This window comes from Mobula hypostoma, chromosome 21 (genome assembly GCF_963921235.1).
Source record: "Mobula hypostoma chromosome 21, sMobHyp1.1, whole genome shotgun sequence".
NCBI classification, from domain to species: Eukaryota; Metazoa; Chordata; class Chondrichthyes; order Myliobatiformes; family Myliobatidae; genus Mobula; species Mobula hypostoma.
Window position 1 is genome coordinate 4,934,383 of NC_086117.1, and position 27,536 is coordinate 4,961,918.

The following is a 27,536-nucleotide window of genomic DNA, read 5'->3' on the forward strand; positions in this document are numbered from 1 at the left end:
TTTGCCTTTCACCACAGACTTGATCTGCAAATTAACCTTTAAGGAATTCTGCACAAGGACTCCCCAAGTTCCTTCGTGCCTCAGTTTTTGTATTTCATCTCCATTAAGAAAATAGTCAACCCTTTTATTTCTTCTACCAGAGTGCATGACCATACACTTACTGACACTGTATTCCATCTGCCATCTCAACATCAACTGATTCTCCTTTGTCCTATTTGTTATTTCTTCAAAGAATTCCAACAGATTTGTCAGGCAAGATTTTTCCTTGAGGAAGTAATGCTAACTACAGCCTATTTTATCATGTGCCTCCAAGAACCCTAAGACCTCATTGACTAACAATGAATAATCGATTCCAACGTCTTCCCAACAACTCAGGTCAGACTCACTGACCTATAGTTTCCTTTCTTCCGCCTCTCTCCCTTCTTGAAGAGTAGAGTGACATTTGTAATTTTTCAGTCTTCTTGCACCATTCCAGAACGTAGTGATTCTTGGAAAATCATTACTATTGCCTCCACAATCTCTTCAGCCACCTCTTTCAGAACTCTGGGTGATACACCATCTGGTCCAGGTGACTTATATACCTTCAGACCTTTCAGTTTTCCTAGAACCTTCTCTCTAGTTATGGTAACTTCACACACTTAGTGACCCCTGACACCTGGAACTTCCACCATACTGCTAGTGTATGACACAAAATACTTATACAATTCATCTGCCATTTCATTCTTCCCCATTATTACCGCTACAGCATTGTTTTCCAGCGGTCCGATATCCACTCTCGCCTCTCTTACTCTTTATGTATCTGAAGAAACTTTTGATATCCTCTTTAATATTATTGGCTAGCTTGCTTTCATAATCAATCTTTACCTTTTTAGTGACTTCTTAGATGCCTTCTGTTGGTTCTTAAAAGCTTCCCAATCCTCTAACTTCCTACTAATTTTTGCTATATTATATACCATCTCCTTCTCTTTTATGTTGGCTTTGACTTCTCTTGTTAGCCACAGTTGTGTCTTCTTGCCTTTAGAATACTTATTCCTCTTTGGGAAGTATACATCCTGTGCTTTTTGAATTGCTTCCAGAAATTCCAGCCATTGCTGCTCTGTTGTCATCCATGTCAGTGTTTTTTTCCAATCAATTCTGGCCAACTCCTCTCTCATGCCTCTGTAATTCCTTTTACCCCACTGTAATCCTAAGGATTCTTTTATCTTAAACTCTTTATTCAATGCCAGTTCATTGTTCCAAGCCAATCCAGAATAGTTTATCCTCTAGTGGGCTCAACCACGAGTAGCTCCAAAAAGCTATCTCGTAGGCTCTCTAGAAATTCCCCCTCCTGTAATCCAGCACCAACCTGATTTTCCCAATCCTCCTGCATATTGAAGTCCAGAATGATTATTGTAACATTGCCCTTTTGGCATGCATTTTCTATCTCCCGTTGTAATTTGTAGGCCACATCCTTGCTATTATTTAGGGGTCTGTATACAACTCCCGTCAGGGTCTTTTTACCTTGGCAATTCCTTAGCTCTGGACACAATGGTTCAACACCTACCGACCCTATGTCATCTCTCTAATGATCTGATTTCGTTTTTTAACCAGAGCCGCCCCCTCTGCCTTCCTGCCTCTCCTTTCAATACAATGTGTATCCTTCGACTCTGAGCTCCCGGCTATAATCTTTCAACCATGATTTTGTGATGTCTACAACATAATACCTGCCAATCTGTAACTGTGTTGCAAGTTCATCTACCTTATTCCATACACTTCAGTCCTGTATTCACCCTTTTCGATTTTGTCTGCATTTACATTACAACTCATCCTGTCGACTGCAATTTTGCCCTATCAGCAGCCTCTTCTCACTATTCATTGCCTCTGTTTGTAAATCAGCTACCACATCTTCAGCACTATTATCCAATTTTCTTGTGACATTTCTCACATTGAAATATAGGCAGTTCAGGACAGAAGTCACCATGCTCAACCTTCTCATTCCTAACTTTGTCTGAGGTCTTACCAACATCTACCTCTGCACTAACTGTTCTGGCACTCTGGTTCTCATTCCCCCCCCCCCCAACTCTAGTTTAAACCCCACCGTACAGCATTAACAAATCTTCCCGTTAGATATTAGTCTCCATCCAGTTCAGCTGTAAACCATCCTTTCTGTACAGGTCCCACCTTCCCTTGAAGAGAGTCCAATGATCCAAAAACTTCCCTCCTACACCAACTTCTTAGCCATGTAAATCCTCCTAGTTCAGGCCTCACTGGTGCGTGGCACGGGTAGCAATCCTGAGATCACAACTCTGAAGATCCTCTCTCTTAACTTAGCACCTAACTCCCTGAACTCCCTATTCAAAACCTCGTCTCTCATCTTACCCATGTCATTGGTACCTACGTGGACTACAACTCCTGGCTGCTCACCCTCCTGTTTGAGAATGCTGAGGACTTGATCTGAGGTGTCCTGGACTCTGGCGCCCGGGAGGCAACATAGTATCCTGGAATCTCGTTCTCGCTCACAGAGTGTCCTTTCCGTTCCCCTAGCTAATGAATCCCCTATCTCCATAGTGTGCCTTTTCTCCCTCTTTCCCCTCTGAGTCACAGAGGCAGATTCAGTGCCAGAGACCTGACCACTGTGACTCTCCTCTGTTGGGTCGAACCTCCAACAGTATCCAAAGTGATATACCTGTTATTGAGAGGGATGGCCATTTTGGTACTTTGCACTGGCTCCTTAACTCCTGTGTCCTGCACCACCTTGGGTGTAACTATCTCTCTATATGTCTTCATTATCACCCCTTCAGCCTTCCGAATGATCAGGAGCTCATCCAGTTGCAGCTCCAATTCCGTAACGCAAATTGTTAGAAGCTGCAGCTGGATGCACTTCTCGCAGTAGTAGGCCGAGACCCCTCAGTTAGTCCTGACGAAGGGTCTCGGCCTGCTACGTCAACTGTACCTCTTCCTAGAGATGCTGCCTGGCCTGCTGCGTTCACCAGCAACTTTGATGTGTGTCGCTTGAATTTCCAGCATCTGCAGAATTCCTGTTGTTTGCCTTTTGTTTTTCTTTTCTTTTGCTTTCTCTGACTGAAGCTTTTAAGAGCCAAAGCTTCAAGACCACCACTCTGTCCCATAGATGCAGCTTTGGCCTGCTGAGTCCCTCCAGCATTTTGTGTGTCACTGACGATGTAATGGCAGAGCCAACTTGATGGGCCATATGGCCTAATTCTGCCCTTTATGCTTTGTGTGGTCTTATACAGACATAATAACAGCAAAATCTTTCTTCTAACCCCCACCCCTCCACCGTTTCCCCAGTCAGAGATCATCACAAGCCCTCAACCATAAGTCCCACTGACCTCGGTCCTTAACCACTGGTCTTCATCCTCAGTGGCTTCCAACACAACATCCGTCCATGGGGATCACTGGCTTTTGATTGAGGAGCACTCCACCTCCTGCCCCTGCTCCAGCACAATCTTCGTGATTTGTTTTGAAGCAAACTTTATGTTTCAATGTACATGTGACAGATAAAGCCAATGTAATGCGAAGATGCCTTCACTCAGATTCAGAAAGCTTCTTGTTGGTTAAAAGTACAAACACCCTTGAGACCTATCAAGTGTGTGTAAATTTTTATGCTCAGTTTAATTGTGGTCAGGGAACAACTCCTGGGTATTCCTCTATGACTCATTCAATTAAAGTTTTCTTTAGAATGGACAGCAAAAGGGCACGATGCAAAGATTCAGTGTGGTAACACTTGTGGTCTGCCCCCAGCATACTGTGTTATTCATTGATGCAAACAAAGCATTTCACCATATGTTTCGATTTACACGTACCAAATACAGCAATCTCTTCATAACTGCAGTTTACTCCTGAATCTAGTAGTACCTGTATCAGCCACATGGTGGTGCTGCATATAGGACAATGGCTTGTAATGATCGCGGTAGCAATACGACACAAGCCTTTCATTACATATTGTGGTTTTCTTCAAAGGGTGTGTGTGAAATAGCATTTAATTAATCACCTTGCTTCAGTCTATAAATATTGGAGTTTCAGCTGAGATTTGATTTCAAAAATGGGGCCAGTGTGTTCTTGGCACTTTTGATAAATTCCCATCAAAAATGTAATTATCCTATCAGTTATTATTTTTTAAAGTTGAAATTAATTATCCATTTGTTATTGTTAAAATATATTTGAAACAGTTGCATATTATTTTGTAGCTAATAGCTTCCCCATTCACTTCTGCAAGTTCAGTGGATCAATTACTGTTAAATTAATTGTTTTGTTTTAACAAAAACATTTTATGTATTTTTTACTTAGAGATACAGCATGGAACAGACCCGTCCAGCCCAAAAAGCTGCAATATCCAAAAGCCCACCTATTTCACCCTAGCCTAATCACAGGACAATTTACAGTGACCCAGACAACCCACTAACTGATATGTCTTTGGACTGTGGAAGAAATCAGAACACCCACTTGCTGGTGCGAAGGATATACAAATTTCTTACAGTCCGATATCCAAGCCATAACAGCGTTGTGCTAACTGCAATGCTACTGTCACACCTCAAACTAGCACTTCTGCCAGTTCAGTGTGTTTTCTAATAACCACAACTTCCTCTGATTTTGTGGTGATGTAAGAGAAAGATTTAAAATAAGCTTGGTTTTGCACATTCTAGGAATGAGATTTCAGTAAAGGTCAATGTCCAATTAATCCAGTCCCTTGTTTTCAATTAAGTACTGTGTAATATTAATCTGTTGAACATGCTGCTGTTAATATTCCCTAACATGATTTAAAATTTTACTCTGGTGTCTGCCAGTATGCGAGGTAATCCTGATATCAGAAACCATAATGATGGAAATGATAGCTTTGTTAATGCTGTTCTTATCTGTATTAATTAGTGATGTTCAGACTCAGGTTTAATATCACCAATATGTATTGTCAGATTTGTTTTGTGGCAGCAGTGCAGTGCAATACATAATAAGAAAAACTGTAAACTACAATAAGAAATGGATATAAAATAAAATTAGATATGTAGTGCAAACAGAGAGCAAAACAGTGAGGTAGTGTACAGTACATGGGTTCATTGTCCATTCAGAAATCTACAGCAGAGGGGAAGAAGCTGTTCCTAAAACCTTTGAGCGTGTGTATCACCTCCCTGGCAGTATCAATGAGAAGAGGACAGGTTCTGAGTAATGAATGCCGTCTTTTTGAGGCATTATCTTTTGAAGGTGTCCTCAATGCTGGGGAGGTCAGTGCCCATGATGGAGCTGGCTGAGTTTGCAATCCTCTGCAGGATCTCCCGATCTTGTGCAATGGCCAACCATACTAGACAGTGATATAACCCGTTTGAATGCTCTCCAAGTATATCTGGAGAAATTTGCTAGAGCTTTTGCTGACATACCAAATCTACTTGCATTCTTTGTAATTGCATCGGTATGTTGGGCATAGGATAGATCGTCAGAGATGTTGATATCCAGGAACTTGAAACTGCTCACCCTTTCCACTGCTGATCCCTCAGTGACTGGTGTGTGTTCCCTCAACTTCCCCTTCCTGAAGTCTACAATCATTTCCTTGGTCTTATTGACATTGAGTGCAAGGTTGTTGCAACACCACTCAACCAGCTGATCTATCTCTCTCCTGTACATATTCCAGTCAGAAGCACGGTTTGAATTGAATTGGCTTTATTTCTTACATCCTTCACATACATGAGGAGTAAAAATCTTTACGTTACGTCACCATCTGAATGTGCAAATTATAGTAATTTGTAATAAGTAGTATGTACAACAGAACAGAGACACTATAGCGTAGAAATACAGTTGTCTCTGTGTGAATTAATCAGTCTGATGGAAAAAGCTGTCCTGGAACCTGTTGGTCCTGGCTTTTAATGTTGCAGTACCATTTCCTGGATGGTAGCGGCTGCAACAGTTTGTGGTTGGGGTGACTCGGGCTTCCAATGATCCTTTAGGCCCTTCTTACGTGTGTGTCGCTGTGAATGTCCTGAAAAGTGGGAAGTTCCCACCTATAGTTGCGCTGGGCTGTCTGCACCACTCTCTGCAGAGTACTGTGATTGAGGGAAGTACAGTTCCCACACCAGGCAGTGATGCAGCCAGTCAGGATGCTGTCAGTTGTGTCCCTATAGAAAGTTCTTAGGATTTGGGTATTCATGCTGAACTTCTTCAACCGTCTGAGGTGAAAGAGGCACTGTTATATCTTTTTCACCACACAGCTGGTATGTACAGACCAAGTGAGGTCATTGGTGATGTGCATACCGAGGAACTTAAAGCTATTCCCCTCTCAACCCCAGATCCATTGATGTCAATAGGGTGAGCCTGTCTCCATTCCCCCTGTAGTCCACAACCAGCTCCTTTGTCTTTGCAACATTGAGAGAGAGAGAGAGAGAGAGAGAGGTTGTTTTCTTGACACCACCTTGTCTGGGTGATGACTTCTCTGTAGGCTGCCTCATTATTATTTGAGATGAGGCCAGTCAGTTGTGAGAAGTGTGGAAATATTTCAAAGCTTGGAGATGTAATGGTTGTACCCCAATGCTGAAACAATGGAGCAAAGATGGCACCAAGCTGCGGCCTCCATTGAGTCACAGCTCAACTTTGTTGTTTTTAATTTCTTTTTATTTTTTAGGGTGGTTATGGGGACAAACAGGAGAGTTAGGGATCAGGGTAGGGTTTAAGTACAGTGATGTGGATGAGTTAGAGGCCAGGCTGGAGTCCAAGTCCAAGATGTTGGATGTCGGATTGGCAGAGGATGGATGAGGGTCTCCCTAGGTCAGTGGAGTTGGAATTCCATGCAAGCAGGAGAAACAAATTGCGATGGTCCCCCACCCCCGGTTTTCAGTCTAGTGAGAACAGAGCTCGAGGCCTTCCTAGGCTTCAGTAATCAGCATGTCCTGCGATCAATGCCAAGAGTAGAAGTAGAAGTCTGGAACTCGAGGTCCGTGGACCAGAGCAAGATCTGTAAATCCCTGTGTGTCCACAGGGGAGGTTGAAGTCCAGTGTCGACAGGCCTGTCGTGGAGTTAGAGGACTCTCTGTGGGTGGGAGGGAGGGAGGATCGTGGCTTGTTTTGCTGTCGTTGTTTACTTGCTGATTGTGTTCTGTGATGTTCTGCCGAGCATTGTGGACATGCTGTGTTGGTGCTGCAATACGTAGCAACACTTGCAGGCTGCCCCCAGTGTACCCTCAGGTGTGTTGGCTGTTAATGCAGATGACCCGTTTCTCTGTAGCCTTCAATGTAGACATGACAAATAAATTGGAGTTTTAAAAGTAGCTGTGTGATTCTACCTTGTAACAGCACTGGGTTGGGCATTTACACCGTACTGCCTGCCTGCATTGCACTTTCTCTACTGTAAACCACATTCTACATTCTGTTCTGGTTTTCCTATGTACTACCTCAATATGTCATTATAATGAATTACTCTCTATGGACGGTATACGTGTATGTGTTACAGGGATAGCAAACCTATAATGGACGACCAGAACTGTGTGCAGTACTCCAGATGTGGCCTAACTAGACTTTTCTAAAGCTGCAACTTAACTTCCTGACTTTTGAACTCAAAGTCTCGATTAAAAAAGGCAAGCATGCCACATGCCTTCTTAACTACATTATCTAGTATGTAAATGTGTCTTTAAGAAGTAGGTCATTTGATGGTTAAACCAGTGATTGAGGAGGTTTTGCATCTGCTTTGAAAACACATTGTTAAAAGAAAAATGTTAATAATCTCTTGCTAATCATCTGCCGTTTCCTTTTCTCTCCATTGGTAAAGTGACCAAAAATAGCAACTAAGAACGTTGTGTTAAATTATGTTAATGATGTCCTGTGTAGAATTCAGCAAAGTTCTGTTCACAAAAAGCTTAGGGGCTGAGAATTGAGGGACAGCATTTTAACAAGCTAGAGACGCATTAACATTTGAACACGCTCTCTATTGGATGCCTTGGCTTACATCTGTAGGGATTTACAAAGCATTGTTGTCTATAATATTAAATATGCCAATCTGTGAACAAAGTGAATTGCAGCCTGATGCAAATTGAAATGATGTTGAACTTAAGGGCGCCTTGTCAAAATAGTTGCTGTAGCTGTTGTGGTCCAAGACACTGAACCATTGTCCTGATCCACTCTGGTTCGTTAGACAGTCCTCAGCTTGCAGCAACAAAAATAAAAATATATTTACTTCAGTATCGAAATGACAAAGGAATTACACAAAATTAAACTGTTGTGGTTAGTTTATTTAGCCGTTTAAAAACCTCAAGCAATTGCTAATAGTTTACATAAGGGTATATTAACACCTTGTATGTTATGTAGAGAAATAAATTCGAAAATTCTCAGGATTATTTGCTTCTATTAATTTATTTAAATTTTGGTAACTTTTATTTTCAAAGGGAATAAGTGTGATCTTCAACGTCGCTCTTGCTTTATTAAAGGTAGGAGTCTCATCTTTTCGTACTGAAGTCAGAATTGTCAGATTTATCACGTGTACATTGAACCATACACCAAACTCCTTGGTTGTTAACACAAATAAACTTGTATCTTGTCACACTATCTCCACCATAAGCTGGCACTTTAGTTTATCTTATTTCAGAATTGTTTTCATTTTACTGCTATGATACAGATAAAGTTTTAGATGTAGTCCTTCATTGATGTTGGTAAGTCTTCACACAGTATTCTGTCTGAAACTGTTCAATAGCCATGAATAACAGCAGGGTTGTAACTGGAGAACTTTGCGGTGATACACATTTGCTACTTCACAATGAGTTTTCACTCATGTCTGCAATTGGGGGCATAGTCTGGTTTTGGATATGTGCTATTGGATTACTTCCAAAATCCCTTTTTGTTGAGATTTACACACTACACTGGGTATACTGGTGGATCCTCGCACAAGGAAAGGCTGTTTTATATTCTTTCTGTATGATGGTGTTCAGTTTTTCTGCTCACGTGAGGATGGCCTGATGTAGTGAAAGAATCTGGTGAGAATGGAGCTGGCGATCTCAGCTGGACATTTGCACAAACTTAATCTCTCCCAGCAGTGAGCAGAGTGGTTTGTACGCCAAGATTTTACTGAATGCTGATTATCTAACTTGTTCACTTAGCACAAAAATCTCTTACAATCTCTACCACAGACTTCAAAGGATGATCTTCTGTTAACAGACTTTGAAGGGGCCTTAAAATTTTTCCGTGTACAGCTTCCTAAAAGGTATCGCTCGGAGGAAAATGCTAAAAAGCTGATGGAGCTGGCTTGCAGTATGAAGGTAACCAAGCAAATGCTTTGTTTCTGGAGGAATTTCCTTAACCTGTATCTTTGGGGGAAGAAAAGATATTCCATTGTGCCTGGCAGGGTAGAACATTGAATTATTCTGGCAAATCATAAACATGAGATTCTATGCAGATGCAGTAACACACTCAATATGCTGGAAGGACTCAGCAGAAGGGGGGAATAGACGCTGTCCAATCTGAGTTCCTTCAACATTTGTGTGTGTTACTCTGAAAAACTGATATTTTGACTTTTAAATTTTAATTTCATTGCTGAATGAAACATAAGGAGCTGGTAAGTATTCTGCAGATTTAAAATTCACTTGAGATTGCAAATTGACCCTCACTTCAACATGGACACCTGTCATTTGTATTGTGGATACCTGACTCCTTTACACTACTGGAAACGGTGGATTAGTTGCAAGTATTATTTCCTGAAACTTTTTAAACCCATGTTTTTGTAAGGCATTGCAGCTGGAATGTTTTCAAATGCTCTCCTGGTTTATAGAGAAGTTCCATACTGATGTCTTACTAGAATCAATAATTTTTTTTTGCACGTGCACACATGAACGAACATAGACCCCTCTTGACCCGCACTGTCCTGAAGGCATGAGTTAGGAATATAGACCGGTTTTTGGGGTAATGGTTTAAACATCTTTACAACCTTACCAGGATAGCCAAGTTTTTTTCACTCAGAGGGTGCTGGGTGCGTGGAACACTCTGCCAGGGGTAGTGACAGAGGCAGATACATCAGGACATTTAAGAGACTCTTCGATACAGGGATGATAGTAAAATGGAGGGTTACATAGGAGGGAAGAGTTAGATTGATCTTAGAGTAGGTTAAATTATCAGCATAACATTGTGGGCCAAAAGGACTGTACTGTACTGTATGAAGTACAGAAAGCCTATTTTAATATGTCCACATGTCTTTAGTGGTTTCCTGATGACAATCCTCAACTGTCTTGTTCGCTCTTTCTATCTTTTGTCATTCCCAAGTGAGAGGTTGCTGGATCAGTAACTAACTTGAAGCATATTAGGAAATTAATCTGTTCTGTATGACTGACTCCCAACCCTCTGCTTTTGGTGAATCACCAGCCAAGCTATGTTACTTTGTCCAACGGTCTGTAGAGTCATAGAGCACTACAGCATAGAACAGGCTCTTTGGCCTGTATAGTCTGTGCCAAATTATTAATCTTCCTGTTCCCATCGACCTGCACCCGCACCATAGCCCTCTGTACACCTCCCATCCACGTACCTATCCAAGCTTCTCCTAAATGTTGAAATCAACCGCACATCCGCCACTTCCGCTGGCATTTCATTCCACACTCTCACCACCCTCTGAGAGAAGTTGTTCCCCCTTGTGTTCCTTAAATCATTTCACCTTTCACCCTTACCTATGACCTCTCGTTCCAGTCTCACCCAACATCAGTGGAAAAAAGCCTTTATCCTATCTTTACCCCTCATGATCTTGTATACCTCTATCAAATGTCCCCTCAATCTTTTATGTTCTAGGGAATAAAGTTGTGACCTTTTCAACCTTTCCCTATAACTCAGGTCCTCGTGTCCCAGCAACATCCTTGTCAATTTTCTCTGCACTCTTTCAATCTTATCGACATCTTTCCTATAGGTAGGTGATCAAAGCTGCATAAAATACTCCATATTAGCTCTCACCAACATCTTTTACAATTTCAACATAACATCCCAACTCCTTTACTCAATACATTGATTTATGAAAGCCAATGTGCCAGAAGCTCTCTTTATGACCCTATCTACCTGTGATGTCACTTTCAAGGAATTATAGACTTGTATTTCCAGATTCCTCTGATGTACTGCATTCAGTAGCACCCTCACCTTGTAAGACCTACCCCCTGGCTGGTCCTCCCAGAGTGCAACACCTCACACGTAACTGCATTAAATTCCATCTGCCATTTTTCAGCTCATTTTTCCAGCTGGTCTAGATCCTGCTGCAAGCTTTGATAGTCTTCCTTGCTATCCACTACACTCCCAGCCTTGATGTCATCTGCAAGTTTGCTGATCCACTTTACCACATTTTCATCCAATAGTTCAACAGTTCCATTTAATATCAAAGGTTCACTTATTAAAGTATACAACTCTGAAATTCTTTGATTCTCCAGGTAACCATGAAACCAAGAAAGAAAAGAAAGGCAGCATGATCACCAACCCCCTGAATCCCATCTCCCTGCAAAAAAAAATCAGAGAATGTATAAATATACAACATGAAATTCTTGCTCTTCGCAGATATCCATGGAAACAGAAGAGTACCCCATAGAATAAGTAACAGTAAAAACATTAGAAAACCCCAAAGCCCTCTTCCTCCCTCCTCCATACACAAGCAGCAGAAAAGCATCAAACCTCCCCCTCCCTCACTTATTTCAGCAAAATGTATCAGCACCCACCACTCGCCAAGCAAGTAATAGCAAAGCCACCAAGAGAGCCTCTGATATGCAGTACAGAAAGACTAATTGTTCACCTAGTCGATTCAACATGCCACAGGCTCTCTCTCTCTCTCTCTCTCTCCCCTAATAAAAGGGCAGAGAGGTGTCACACATTGCGAGGAGAGACAAACAAAAACAAAATAACTTCCTGATTTATGTTGTTAAAGTCTGCTGCGTTGCTTTCTTGGGTTTTCTGACTTGAGAATTGGCTGCAAACTCTCTCCCGCCAACGAGAGAAAGGGGGCAAGAGAGAGGGAGAGGGGTTCACTGAGTACCGAGATCTCCAACAGCTGACCTGCTGTTCCCAATGTTCTGTTTTCTCCCGCGATGCTTCAGTCGGCTGCACTGGCATAGAATCGGCTAGTCCACAGGGCCGCAAAGCCTCAAAACCCTGAAGGCACACTGGTCTTCTACGCCATGCCCTTGGGATATTGGAAAACATCCAGTCAGTGAGCCCGGGAGTGGGAACCATCACCATAAAGAACTGCAGTTTGAGTGCAGCTGCAGGTCAAGGGTACCGACAGAACCCATCATATTGAAAAGTAAAAAAGAGACCTTACATGTAGGAATTAAACTGTTTCTGCAGATGAGCTCGAAGAAGCTGACCTCTAGTGCTACTGTAGCTAGATCATTGATACAGATGACAATCAACAACCTACCCAGCATCGATCCCTGCTGCACTCCACTAGTCACAGGCCTCCAGTCAGAAAGGCAACCCTCTATTACCAGTCTTTGGCTTCTCCCACAAAGCCAATGTCTAATCCAGTTTAGTACCTCATGCTGAATGCCAAGTAACTGAAACTTCTTGACCAACCTTCCATGCAGAACCTTGTGAAATGCCTTGGTTAAAGTCCATGCAGACAACATCCACTGCCCTATCTTTTTTGGTAACTTCCTCAAAAAATATTTGGATTTTAGACATGATTTACCATGCACAAAGCCACGTTGACTATTTAATCAGTTCCTGTCTATCCAAGTACTTGTGTATCCAGTTCCCTGAGAAGACCTTCCAATAACTTCCCCACTCCTGACGTCAGGCTCACCTGGCTGTAGCTTCCTGCCTTATTCTTAGAGCCTGTTTTGAACAATGGAACAACATTGGATATCCTCCATTCCTCCAGCACCTCACCATGGCTAAGCATGTTTTAAATGTCTCTTCTAGGGTCCCTGAAATTTCTGCACTAACCTCCCACCAGGGTCCGAAGGAGCAACTTGTCAGGCCCTGGGGATTTATTCACCCTAATTTACCTCAACATAGCAAAGATTTCCTCCTCCTCCAACTGCATAGGGTCTGTGACCATGCTGCCCCATTTCCTCACATCGATAGACTCTGTCCCTCTGCCGAGTAAATACAGATTGAAAAAAATCCATTAAGATCTCCCCCATCTCTTTTGGCTCTGAACATAGATTACCATTCTGATATTCCAGAGGACCAATTTTATTCCTTGCTATCCTTTTGCTCTTAACATATCTGTAGAAGCCTTTAGGATTCTCCTTCAACTTCTCTGCTAGAGCAGCATCATGTCTTCTTTTAGCCTTCCTGATTTCCTCCTTGAGTGTTCTCTTGCCTTTCTTACATTCAAGCACCTCATTTGTTCCTACCTGTCTATACCTGCTATGTATCTCCCTTTTCTTAACCAGAACCTCAATATCTCTCGGAAACCAAGGTTCCCTAAACCCTTTATCCTTGCCTTTTACTCCGACAGGCACATACAGATTCTGTGCTCTCAAAATTTCACTTTTGAAGGCCTCCCACTTACCAAATAAACATTTGTTAGAAAACAGCCTGTCCCAATCCATACTTGCCAGATCCTTTCTGATACCATCAAAACTGGCCTTTTTCCAATTTGGAATCTCAACCAGAGGGCCAGGATTATACTTTTCCATATTTACCTTGAAATTAATGGCATTATGATCAGTAGATGCAAAATTCTTCCCTCCACAAACCTGTTTCACCTGCCCGGTCTCATTCCCAGCTCGATCTATTAATTTATTTAGAGATACAGCATGGTAACGAATGCTTCAGGCCCAATGAGCCTGCGGCGCCCAATAACATCCATGTGACCAATTAAAATACTCACCAGTACATCCATGGAATGGGGGAGGAAACTGCAGCACCCAGAGAAAACTCATGCACAGAGAGAATGTATAAACTCCTTACAAGTACCGAGAACTGAACCTGAGTTGCTGCCACTGTAATAGCATATGCTAACCACTATACTACTACCGTGCCTCCTCCCACGCCACCCGTAATGCCTCCCACCCATGCCTTCTCCTACACAACCCCTGTTTTGAAAGTTGTTAAAATGGATTATGTCCATAGATTTGAGGGATCTTTATCTCACTGGACAGTGCTGATTGAAGACACGTGAAGCAAGCAAATTTCAATGTAGTACTTTTAGTCAGTTCAACAGGAAGCATGAAATGTCACAATTGTACATGAAAGAGAAGGTGATTTTTAAAGCTGGTGGAATCATTGGACTCTACTTGGACTCTACTTACTTTAACACATACACTCCGTTTGACACTTTATAATGTGCATGCTGTACCTAATAGAGTGGTTACTGAGTGATGTTTGTAGTCTGCTGTAGCCATCCAGTTCGAGGTTCGATGTGCTGTGTTCAGAGATGCTTTTCTCCACACCACTGTTGTAACGTGTGGTTATTTGAGTTACTGTCCCCTTCCTGCCAGCTTGAGCCAGCCTGGCCATTCCCCTCTGACCTCTCGATTAGCAAGGCATCTTTGCCCACAGCACTGCTGCTCACTGAATTTCTTTTTGATTTGTGAGCCATTTTCTGTAAATTTTAGAGACTGTTGTGTGTGAAAATTGCAGGAGATGAGCAGTTTCTGAGATGCCCAAACCACCCCGTCTGGCACCAACAATCAGTCTCTGTCAAAGTCTCTTACATCACATTTTTCCTCCATTCTGTTTGGTCTGAACAACTGAACCTCTTGACCATGTCTGCATGCTTTTATGCACTGAGATGCTGTCACATGATTGGTTGATCATATATTGCATTAGCAAGCAGGTGTACTCAATAATGTGGCCATTGAGTGTAAATTATGAACACTAATCATAGGGAAAGCCCACTTCTATTGATCTCTTATTACTTCAGCTAGCAGCATATGCTTTCGTTCTTTAGCTGTGTTTTGCTATAGTACTGAATTATAAATGGGGAGAAATGAATGGAGACGCTTGTTAATGCAGTGTTTAATTTGTGAATATATCAACAGATCAGTCAGAAAAAGCTTAAGAAATATGAAAAGGAATACTTGGTAATGCGGGAGCAACAGGCGCAACAGGAGGACCCTGTTGAAAGATTTGAGGTAAGGAATTATTCGTGGCATCATTTGCCAGACAACGGATATCCACGTTCCTCACTCAAGATGCTGGAGGAACTCAGCAGGCCAGGCAGCATCTATAGCAAAGAGTACAGTCGACGTTTCAGGCCGAGAGCTTTCTCTTGTCTGTGATATCTACGTTCAAGGTGTTTTGTCATTAGATACCTTATGAAGCCTTCAGTTAAAATGGCCTCTGGATTGTTGAAAATTTCCTTCTGATTAGCTTACTGCAAGGAAATGAATTCTCCACTTGCACCTTCTAGTGTAAACACGAGATCCTGCAGATGCTGGAAATCCAGAGCAACACACACAAAGTGCTGGAGGAGCTCAGCAAGTCAGGCAGCATCTATGGAGAGGAATAAACAGTTGATGTTTTGAGCTGAGGCCCTTTGCAATTTATTCTCCATAGATGCTGCCTGATCTGCTGTGTTCCTTGATCCATAATCTTCTCAAAAATATTATCCCACTGATTCTATGAAGCTCTACAATATGCAGTTATTCATGAAGCATTTACACATCATTAACCTTTGCTTTCTGTACTGAATAAAAATCAAATTACTGAAACAAATTAAAGTCGTCCATAGAACATTTTGTTCACATCCAATTAGTGAAAGCAGTACAAATTCTGAGAAAATTATTCCTTACCACATAAGGTATTTATTGAGCTGTGCAACTTGCATTTTAAAATGATAAACACTAGAAATTCTGCAGATGCTACAAATCATTATGTACTGTGTCGTTTAACATGGACGATCATGATCTTATCCACAATTGTTCTTGGCAAATTTTTCTACAAAAGTGGTTTGCCATTGCTGCCTTCTGTGCAGTGCCTTTTCAAGACGGATAACCCCAGCCATTATCAATACACTTCAGTGATTGTCGGCCTAGCATTAGTGGTTACATAACCAGGACTTGTGATATTCACCATTTGCTCATATGACCATCCATCGCCTGCCCACATGGCCCTGATTGGCAGGGCTAAGTAGGTGCTACACCTTGCCCAAGAGTGACCTGCAGGCGAGCAGAGGGAAGACACAGCTTACACCTCCTTTTAATACAGATGAATCTCCACCCTGCCACCCAAAATCCAAAGCAACACACACAATGTGCTGGAGGAACTCAGCAGATCAGGCAGCATCTATGGAGAGGAATAAAGGGTTGACATTTTGGGCCAAGACCCTTCATCAAGATTGGAAAGGAAGGGGGAAAGAGGCAGAATAAGAAGCAACAAACACAAAATGCTGGAGGAACTCAGCAAGCCAGGCAGCATCTATGGAAAAGAGTAAACAGTTGATGTTTCGGGCCAAGATCCTTCATTAGGACATATTGTACTTGCCAAAATAAGAAGGTGGGGACAGTCCTGATGAAGGGTCTCAGTCTGAAACAGTAACTCTTTATTCCTCTCCATAGATACTGTCAGACCTGCTGATTTCCTCTAGCTTTGTGTGTGTGTGTGTGTGGCACACTGTATAGTGTACTTTCTATTTTTTTTAAAGAAAAAGGTAAATTAGTTTTGTTAGCCAGTTATTTCTCTATGAGCTAGGTCGACGTTAATGCAAGTGCATGTTGTGAGTGCTTCCTCAGCCCCTGAGAGGCCCATATCAGCTGGTGACACTGAAACCACTTTGTCAGACTGATCTGAGTTGTTGACAGTCATTAAGCCACTTGTTGGCAGTCACGTCTCGAGCCTGCCACGGACAGGCTCATTGGTTACAACGACATTCACTGAATGTGATTTGCCCCAGATCTTTCCCTCTAGAGACGGCGGCAAAGATTTCTTTATCACCATTTTTGGAGAGAAAGTTGAAACTATTTTATTTATATTGATTAAGAATAGTATTGAAGCTTTCTAACTAAATTATGGGAAGAATTTAACAAACAATTAATTCTTCAATGGCAGGGATTAAAGCATTGTTGCTCTTTTTTCCTTCCAACCACACATACATACATACATATACACACACACACATTTAGGTTTTTTTTTAGAAAATTACATTAATTAATGGATAAGTTATAAGATTAAGATTATGAGAGACATAACTACAGTAGACAGACAGTATCTTTTTCCCAGTGTTGAAATACGTAGTACCAGAGAGCATGAATTTAAGGTGAAAGGGGGGTAATTTCAAAGGAGAGGTGAGGGGCCAAGTCTTTTCACACAGAGAGCAGTGGGTGTCTGGAATGCCCTCCCTGTGGTGGTGGTAGAGGCAGGTACATTAGGGAATTTTAAGAGACATTTAGATAGACACGTGAATGTGAGGAAAGTGGAGGGGTATGGACATTGTGCAGGCAGAAGGGATTAGAATAGTTGTCCATTTGAATACTAATTTAATTGATTCAACATAACATTATGGGCCTGATACTGTGCTGTACTGGTCAATATTGACTACGGACTTTTTTTCAGTCTCTTAGTTTTTTTTCTATTCTGTTTTTTGCCCGACTTTCCTCATTTGTTTTTGTGCAGGGAGGAGAGATTTGGGAGTGGCTGATCATGCTGCTGTTCTTTTCTTTCTTGGTTTCATGGTTACTGGAGAAGAAGAATTTCAGAGTTGTATACTTCAATAATAAATTAACCTTTAAATAGCTCCAGGAGCTATTAATCCCAACCTAAAGGAGAGAAATCAATTAGAGTGAAAGAGCGCAGAGAACATTTATAAGGATTTTGCCAGGACTTGCAGAACTTGTTCACTCAGAGGGTGGTGACAGCGTAGATCAAACTGCCAGGGAAGTGGTGTTTGAGGGTTCGATTGCAAAATTTAAGAGAGGTTAGGATTTGTACGTCGATGGACAGGGTATGGAGGGCTAGGGTCTAGATGGAACTTGGCAGAATAATAGTTTGAAGTGGACAAGATGGGACAAAGGGCCTTTTTCTGTGCTGTAGTGCTCTGTGACTCTAACCTCTGCACAAAGTAGTTTGTCACTCAAATATTTTTCACGGATCTGTCTCATTGATATGATGAATATCTGCCAAATTTTCAGAATTTTGTTTAGGAATACATTTTTTTCTTTCACATGAAAATTAAACAGAAAAGATAGCGTTTATTCTGTTGACAAGTTAAAGTGAATGTACAATTATTTGTGTTAACACATTGATGGAACAACACAGGCTGTGTTAAAAGTTTAAAGTTCACTTTGGAGAGATGTATGCTGGTCTGAAACCATCCATACTGAAACTGATTGGTTCCTCTTTTCCACAGCGTGAGAACAGGCGTCTACAAGAGGCAAATATGAGGTTGGAACAGGAGAATGATGACCTTGCACATGAGCTGGTCACCAGCAAGATCGCACTCAGGAAGGATTTGGACAATGTAAGTTTAAATTCTAATCTTATTCACCAGCCTAATCTGTCTGTTGTTCACTTTTATTTCAGTATTAATTGGAATAGAATATATTCTTGAAGTTAATCACACCCATTAGTATCTTCTGGTATGTTGTAGCTGAGTGATTTTCCCATTTGCTCTGGACGCGGTAATGCAGTGGTTAGCACAACACTATTACAGCTCAGGGCGTGAAGTTCAGAGTTCAGTTCCAGCGTCCTCTGTAAGCAAGTTGTACATTCCTTCCTCTGTGTGTGTGTGTGTGTGAGAGTTTCCTCTAGGTGCTCCAGTTTCCTCCCACACTCCAAAGACCACTGGGTAGTAGGTTAATTGATCATTGTAAATTGTCCCATGATTAGGCTCGGGACAGGTTGGCTGGTTTCTGGGTTATGCAGCTAGAAGGGTTGGAAGGACCTGTTCCATGCTGTATCGCAAAACAAACTACAAAAAATATTATACATTTTTACATCCAAATTTTCCAAATAGCAGAGGCTAAAAATGCCAACTGAGCAAGTTGGAGAATGTTGGGATTATCTGAGAAAATGTTTCTTCCTGCCAGTGTGAGATCCTTAGTCATGGAGTGGACTACATTATTTACCTGTAACAATTTCCATCCCCAGCAGTTGGTATAATCTGCTGTCATTTTGTTTTTCTCTGGGAAGGTAAGTATGTAATGCACAGTTATTATCTAGCTCTAGAATCTGCACTTTGATTTCTAACTTTTCTGATATAAAGTGAGTAAATCTATGTCCATTTCTATCATGTAATGATGCTGAAAAACCAATTCACACCTTTCTATCAAATAGACTAGATTTCTGCAATGCACTTTTCACTGGACTTCCAAAGCAATCTATGGTGTGGAACCAGAGTATATCACAAAATCATTTTCATTTTATATTCCTGTCTGAGCTGTCAGGTCTTCTTCTGCCAGTCTCATAAATTTAAACAATCATTCTCAAAAGATAATTGGCAAGTCAGCTTTCTTGAACTAAGCTCCTAAACTGTGGAGTCCAATACCTAAAACTGTAAGAGATGCAGACTCAGTTGACATTTATAAATGCATTCAAAACCTATTTACTTAACCTTGATTTTAACTAACATCTTGTCTTTTATTTTCATGTTTATTTTTATTCTTGATTTTATTTTCATGTTTGCACTTTAATCTCATTGTAAAGCACTTTGAGCTACTGTACATTGTCCATATGAAAAGTGCTTCTATAAAGTTATTATTCAAGCCAAGTTTATTGTTGTTTAACTGTATACATGTATACAGTCAAATGAGACAATGTTTCTCCAGGCCAAGATGTAAAGCTCAGGAGTACACATATAACACACAATTACTTAGGAAAGTGAGAAAGTATTACTTCCTTTGCTGCAGTGCTGAGCGTCTATGTTTAAATTCTGTTAGCATATTGACAGGTTAATACCTCTACTACCATGGTGAGCGCAGGTCTAACGAGCATGTACAGTGCCTATAAAAATACGCTCTCCCCGCCCCCCAGAAGTTTTCATGTTTTATTATTTTACAACATTTAATCTGGCTTTTTTTGACACTGATCAACAGAAACTACTCTTTAGTGTCAAACTGAAAACAAATTTCTACAAATTGGTCTAAATTTATTACAGTTATTAAACACAAAATAATTGATTGTATAATTATTTAGTAAATACACTTTTGGCAGCAATTACAGCCTTGAGTATGTGTGGGTAGGTCTCTATCAGCTTTGCACATCTGGACTGTAATTTTTCCCCATTCTTTACAAAACTGCTCAAGCTCTGTCAGATTGCATGGGGATTGTGGGTGAACAGCCCTTTTCAAGTCCAGTCACAAATTCTCAATTGGATTGAGGTCTGGACTCCGACTTGGCCACTCCAGGTCATTAACTTTGTTGTTTTTAAGCCATCCCTGTGTAGCTTTGTGCTTGGGGTCATTGACTAGTTGGAAAACAAATCTTCTCCCAAGTCGCAGTTCTCTTGTCGTCTGCATCGGGTTTTCCTCCAGGATTTCCATGTATTTTGCTGCATTCATTTTACCCTCTACCCTCACAAGCCTTCCAGGGCCTGTTACAGTGAAGCATCCCCACAGCATGATGCAGCCACCACCATGCTTCACAGTAGGGATGGTGTGTTTTTGATGATGTGCAGTGTTTGGCTTATGCCAAACATAGCGTTTAGTCTAATGGCTAAAAAGTTCAATTTTGGTTTCATCAAACCACAGAACCTTCTTCCAACTGACCTCAGAATCTCCCACATGCTTTCTGGCAAACTCTAGCCAAGATTTTGTGTGAGTTTTTTTTTCAACAGTGGCTTTCTCTTTGCCATTCTCTCATAAAGCACCCAGGCAACAGTTGTATGCACAGTCTCTCCCAACTTAGCCAGTAAAGCTTGTAATTTCTCCAGAGTTGTTATGGGTCTCTTGGTGGCCTCCCTCAGTAGTCCCCTTCTTGCACGGTCACTCAGTTTTTGAGGACGGCTTACTGTAGGCAGATTTACAGCTGTGTTATATTTTTACCTTTTCTTGATGATTGACTTAACTATACTCCAAGGGATATTCAGTGACTTGGAAATTTTCTTGTATCCATCTCCTGACTTGTGCTTTTCAATGACCTTTTCATGGAGTTGCTTGGAGTGTCCTTTTGTCTTCATGGTGTAGTTTTTGCCAGGATACTGACTCACCAGCAGTTGGACCTTCCAGATACAGGTGTATTTTTACTACAGTCAACTGGAACAGCTTGTGTGCACACAGGTCTCCAAAAGCATCTCCACTTAACTAATTATGTGACTTCTAAAACAATTTGTCTGCACCAGTGATGATTTGGTGTGTCATGTTAAAGTGGGGGGGGGGGTGAATACTTATACAATCAATTTATTTTGTGTTTCATATTTGTAATTATTTTAGATCACTTTGTAAAGATCTGTTTTCACTTTGACACAAAAGTCTTTTTCTGTTGATCAGTGTCAAAAAAAGCCAAATTAAATCCACTGCAATTCAGTGTTGTAAAACAATAAAACATAAAAAACTTTCGGGGGGGGTGAATACTTTTTATAGGCATCGTATATACCAATTGAAAGTCCAGTGTTGTGTATAACATAATTTGGTGACATATCTATCAAGATTGAAGATCATTTATTGATTTATTGTCATTCTTCATTAGTGTGAAGGAGAGCAAAATGATTGTTAACTGGAGATCTGATGCAGCATTAAGTAAACACAATAAGCATAACATGAGCAACAGGAACGTGATAAATATAAACACATCATTCTGAGTCTCAGCTTACTGAGAGTTTAAGTGTATTAGAAGGTGTAATATAACAACAAGCATTGAACTGTCTCTTGAATTGGTCTTGTAATTACCAACAAGCAAACACTGTGCAGGTTTAGTGGCCACTTTTAAAAGGTGGAACTGCACGTTGTAGATAGCATGTCAGAGGTTTGCATTGCATCCACAAGTATCTCACCCACTCAGAATCAGGTTTATTATCGCTGACATACGTTGTGAAACTTGTTTTGCGGCAGCAGTACAGTGCATTACATAAAATTACTATAAATTATTGAAAATAAATCGTGTGCAAAGAGTGCAGAGTAGTGATGAAGTGTTTGAGTGTTCATGGACCATTCAGATATTTGATGGACGAGGGGAAGAAGCTATTCTAAGACACTGAATGTCATGCCTCAGGTTTCTGTATCTCCTCCCTGCTGGTAGCAAGGAGAAAAGAGCATGTTCTAGATAGTGAGGGTCCATAATGATGGATGCTGCCTTCTTGAGGCATCGCCTTGGGAAGTTGTCCTCGATGCATCGCCTTGGGAAGGTGTCCTCGATGCATCGCCTTGGGAAGGTGTCCTCGATGCATCGCCTTGGGAAGGTGTCCTCGATGCATCGCCTTGGGAAGGTGTCCTCGATGCATCGCCTTGGGAAGGTGTCCTCGATGCATCGCCTTGGGAAGGTGTCCTCGATGCATCGCCTTGGGAAGGTGTCCTCGATGCATCGTCTTGGGAAGTGTCCTCGATGTATCGCCTTGGGAAGGTGTCCTCGATGTATCGCCTTGGGAAGTTGTCCTCGATGCATCGCCTTGGGAAGGTGTCCTCGAAGCATCGCCTTGGGAAGGTGTCCTCGAAGCATCGCCTTGGGAAGACGTCCTCGATGCATCGCCTTGGGAAGGTGTCCTCGATGCGAGGAGGCTAGTGGCCATGACGGAGCTGTTTTGAGTCTCCAACTCTCTGCAGCTTTTTCCAATCCTGTGCATTTTTGCTTCTAGATCAAACAGTGATGCAACCAGTCAGAATGCTCTACATGCTTTAATGCTTGAGTTCGGCTTGCTATTCTGTGAACCTCATTGATGTAGGTAATGAATTAAACAGATGGCCACAGGGTTCCTGCTTGGTTCACTTCACCTTTAGGTGCTTGCTGAGCAGCTCAGTTGTGATGGCCATCATGAAGTAGATAATTTATTGAAAAGTAAGATCCCTTACATACTAAAAGAGCGGCAGTTAAAACCGACTCTGAAGGAAGGAAGGGTCAGCCTTAATCTCCATGTGCATTTACTTCTTCTTAAGCCCATCACCCCTACTGAGACCTAGACTGCCGACAGCAGCTCACCAGACTCCTTGGTCGTGGCTGAAGGTTGATCAGCCTTGTGGCTTCCAATTTCATGACACAACTTCATACATCTTTGAGGCAAAGATTCTTTCTCTCCCGGGGATGAGGTCTTTGGAGCTTCTGTTGGCACTGCTGTTTCTGAGTTTTTACATGATGGGTTTGCTAGCCCTATGCCCAAGTTCATTAGGAGTTTGAGGAGATTTGGTTTGTTACCAAAGATTATAGCAAATTTCTGCAGATGTTCCATGGAGAGCATTCTGATTAGTTGCATCATCATCCGGTATGGAGGGGCCACTGCACAGGATGGGGAAAAGCTGCAGAAAGTTGTAAACTCAGCCAGCCCCATCAGGGGCACCGTCCTTCCCAGCATCGAGGACATTTTCAATTGGCAATGCCCCAAGAAGGAGGAATGTCAAAGGTAAGTTTTTTACACAGAGAGCAGTGGGTGCTTGGAAACCCTTGCTGGTGACAAAGGCAGATAAATCAGGGACATTTAGGAGACTGTTAGGCACAGGGAGAATAGAAAAATGGAGAGCTCTGTAGAAGGAAAGGGTTAGATTGATTTTGGAGTAGGTTCAAAGGTTGGCATTACATCGTGGGTTGTAGGCTGTTCTAATGTTTTATGGGGGCAGAGAGCTGTGGTGTGATGAATAAAGAATGCCAGTGTTCACAACAACAAAAATAGTACATCCTGGATATAAACACTATAACATCACTTATCATGACCGGTTTCTAAGCCGTGATTACAAAGCCACATCCTTTAATGATAAAGAGGAGATTTCTGAGTCTCAATTTTGCTCTTCCTTGCATTGTGTTGAATTTATTTCATTGTTGGAACAAAAATGCACTGGAGAGTTGGTTTTCTGTGGAATTTTTGGAATGACAAGTTTTGGATAATGGAAAGTGAAATCTGAAATAACCTCTTTGCATTGAATATATAAGCTCTTAGAAAAAAATCAGCTAGCTTGGAGGAAATGAAAAATGTTTCTGTTTACTTCACCCCACAGGCTGAGGAGAAAGCTGATGCGCTGAATAAGGAGCTACTGATGACCAAACAAAAGCTGGTCGATGCAGAGGATGAAAAGAAAAGACTGGAAAACGAAGCTGGTCAGGTGATGATTGTTGCTGGGATTAACCCTACATGCTGCCCTAGCTCTGGTCTCACCACGTTCAATATAGTGGGGGAGTCTAGGACCAGAGGACACAGCCTCAGAATAGTTTACTGCCCATTATACCACTGACTTTGGACAGCAGTGAAGGTGCTCCATGTCTGTCTGTCCATACCGTCACACAAATATAGAAGGATTTTTCATGGCTGTTTCCATAGTCATTTTATTTTACCAGTTGGAGTTGTTAGCCCTAACCTGAACCCACAAACCTGGAGGACAAGTGGACCACAGTTAGTCTGACCTCTACCCTTTGCCCTATTTGGCATGAGTGACCCTACCAGGAGCCAAAGCATGAAGTCCTGACCCTAGCCAACATAACTCTCGGGTCATTGAAGCACACAAGCCTCCAAACCCTACAACAAGGAGGCTCTTGGAGGATCTAGAATAGAGATGACAAATGCCTTTAGCAGAGGGTAGTGAACTTGCCTGTTCTCCATACCAGAGGCCAATTATAGCAGCCAATTAACAGACATGCAAACTCTCCACCCAGGGAGAACATGCAAACTCCACACAGACAGCAGAGAACCTGTGTCTCTGGAGCTGAGAGGTAGTGACTTTGCCATCTGCACCAGTGATCTGCCCTGTGAAAAATCCTGATGAAACGATTGGATCAAAGGCTGCCAGCTGGTCGTTTTATTTTACCATCGAGTAACTGCACAAATGTGAAGCATGGCAGTGATCAGAAGATCATTGCAACTGTGTTCAGTCTCGTCTCCACTGAAAGGCCTAGACAGTAGAGAGCATGTGTCCCATGGCGAGGTCACAGCCTCAGAATAGAAGGATGTCCCTTTAGAACAGAGATGAGGAATTTCTTTAGCTAGAGGGTGGTGAATAAGTCATTGAGTACATTTAAAGCAGAGTTTGATAGTTCTTGAATAGTCAAGGCGTCAAAGGTTTTGGGGAAGAAAGTGGGAGAATGGAGTCAAGGGGGATAACAAATCAGCCGTGATGGAATGGTGGAGCAGACACAATGGGCCAACTGGCCTAATTCTGCTCCTTTGCTTTATTAAGTCTTACGTTTTATAGTGTTAAAGGCCAGGTAGAAGCACCCCCAATACAATTCCTCTGGCTCCGGGATATAAAATCCCCCTGCACCACACACAAAATACTGGAGGAACTCAGCAAGTCAAGCAACATCAATGGAGGGGAATAACCAATCAACGTTTCGGACTAAGACACTTCATCACGACTGGCAAGGAATTCGACTGTGTGATCCTCTCCAAAGACGCTGCCCGACTTGCAGAGTTCCTCCAGCATTTTGTGAATCTGCAGAATCTCTTGTTTATAAATTCTCTCTGTCCTACCCTTCCCCTAGCTACTTTTGTGTTTTTACTGTATGTATAAAATGTCTTAGACTTTTCCTTAATCCTACTTGCTGAGGAGAATTCATGACCTCTTTAACCCTCTTCATTTCCTTTTTAAACTCTTTTTCTACTTTTTTCTCAAAATCTGATTTCAGCTTTCTAAACCTTACATATGCTTCCTTTGTTTTTGTTTTGTCTAAATGTATAACCTTCCTCATCCTCCTAGGTTTCCCTGAGCTTTATCATGCTTGTTTTTCTTCTTCACAGGAACATGCAGGGCTTTAAACAACACCTACCTGTTAGAAATAGAGTAGCCCAGTTACAGCTGCTCCCAGTCTACTCTTCCCAGCTCCTGTGTAATACTGTTGGAATCAGCCTTCCTCCAGTTTAGTACTTGTCCTCCTAAGGTCTAGTGATATCCACTTATAGTTATGATCACTCTTCCCAAAGTGCTCCCCCACTGAATCTTCAGTCAGCTGGCTAGGCTCATTTCCCAACACAAGGTCAAGAGTGACCCTGTCCCTGGTTGCACTTATTGTTTGAAGAAACTATCGAAGATAGATCTAACAAATTTTGCTCCTCTTAACCTCTGACACTAGGGGAATTTCAATCAATCTTGAAGAATTAAAGTCACCTCTACTACTACTGTGTTTTTATATCTTCCCATGATCTGCCTACGTATTTGTCCCTTTATGTTTTGTTGGCTCCCTACAGCCAACCAGTGTGGTGTGGGACTGAGAGGGAAACTCTTCTGTCACAACTAGTGCCTGGCAACCAAGATTAGTAGTGTCGTATGTATTTAACTGAGTATTGTGCTAGAACAGCATGAATTGGTCACTGCTTTCAATGTAACATCTGGTCTTGCCTTCCACAGCTGAAGGAGATGTGCCGAAGAGAGCTCGACAAAGCAGAATCAGAAATAAAGAAGAACAGTTCAATCATCAGTGATTACAAGCAGGTCTGTAGCTGCCATAGTTTTCTGGTGGGGAGTTGTGTACAAATAATTGCAGCAGTGTCTAGTTGCTTGTCACAATGTCACAACAGCACAGAAACAGGCCAATTGGCCATCTGGTCCATTTCAAACTGTTAGTCCCATTGAACCATCATCCTCATTCTCCCATCCATAACACCTATCTTAACTTCTCTTAAATGTTGCAATTGGACCCCCATCCACCACTTCCACTGGCAGCTCATTCCACACTCGCACCACCCTCTGAGTGAAGAAGTTCCCTCTCAGGTCCCTAGTGTGCAGCCCTAGAGAGTTTTAGCCTATGTTTTGCCTTGTATTGTTCAGTTCACTTGAAGTGCAGTTTTATTTCCCTACAACTAGAAAGTTCAGAGTAGCTATTTCCTGTCTTGTCTTCCTTATCAGTCATCATTCTGTGTATCGAAAGAGCAAATTCAGCAACAGACCTTGCATCTGGATAAGTAGGGGTCTTTCAAGAATTTCCTTTTAACATGGTGCTCAGTGCAGATAGTTGCGGATTTTAATCTCAAGTTGCAGTGGGTTGTACGAAATAATGAAAATAGTGATGAGTGCATTTTTCTGCATGTTTAAAGTGTGTCTTTTTTAGATCTGCTCTCAGCTGAGTGAGAGGCTGGAGCGACAGCAGCTGGGAAATAAAGCGGACTTGGAACAGATTCGGGTGAGTCGCATATTGAGTCCAATCAAGCTGGGAAATTAATGTTGTAAACTAAAAATAAACTGGAGACATTGGAAACACAACAGGTCAGGCAGCATCTGCAGAGAGAGAAAAACGACTAAGATTGTGGACCTGGAATTTTGTGATTTCCGAGGATGCTGCTCGACTCTACTGGGTATTTCTAACAGTTCTGGGAATTAAGTATTGTTTTAAGTCACATCGTTTTGACATTAGACTTACACAGCCTATTTAAAGATTAAAGATTATCTTTATTTGTCACGTACATTGAAGCATAAAATGAAATAACTTTATTTGAATCAACAGCCAACACAATCTGATGATGTGCTGGGTGCAGGTCATGAGTGTCACCACGGTTCTGGTGATAACAAAGTATGCCCACAACTTAATAGCCATAACCCGTACATATTGGAACGTGTGCGGAACATGGGGCACCCTGAGGAAACCCATACAATTACAGGGAG

At 41.8% G+C, this 27,536-nt stretch overlaps 1 protein-coding gene across 5 annotated transcripts in view; it reads left to right on the forward strand.

Moving 5' to 3' along the window:
- LOC134359753 (rab GTPase-activating protein 1) overlaps positions 1-27,536 on the forward strand; it is a 247,067-nt gene that overhangs the window by 204,917 nt on the left and 14,614 nt on the right. For all 5 annotated transcript variants that reach the window (XM_063073339.1, XM_063073342.1, XM_063073340.1 and 2 more), the window contains 7 exons: positions 8,358-8,399; positions 9,096-9,224; positions 14,916-15,008; positions 18,221-18,331; positions 23,946-24,050; positions 26,286-26,369; positions 26,986-27,057. In XM_063073339.1, the coding sequence (XP_062929409.1) occupies positions 8,358-8,399; positions 9,096-9,224; positions 14,916-15,008; positions 18,221-18,331; positions 23,946-24,050; positions 26,286-26,369; positions 26,986-27,057 (636 nt within the window). The remainder of the gene's footprint in view (positions 1-8,357; positions 8,400-9,095; positions 9,225-14,915; positions 15,009-18,220; positions 18,332-23,945; positions 24,051-26,285; positions 26,370-26,985; positions 27,058-27,536) is intronic.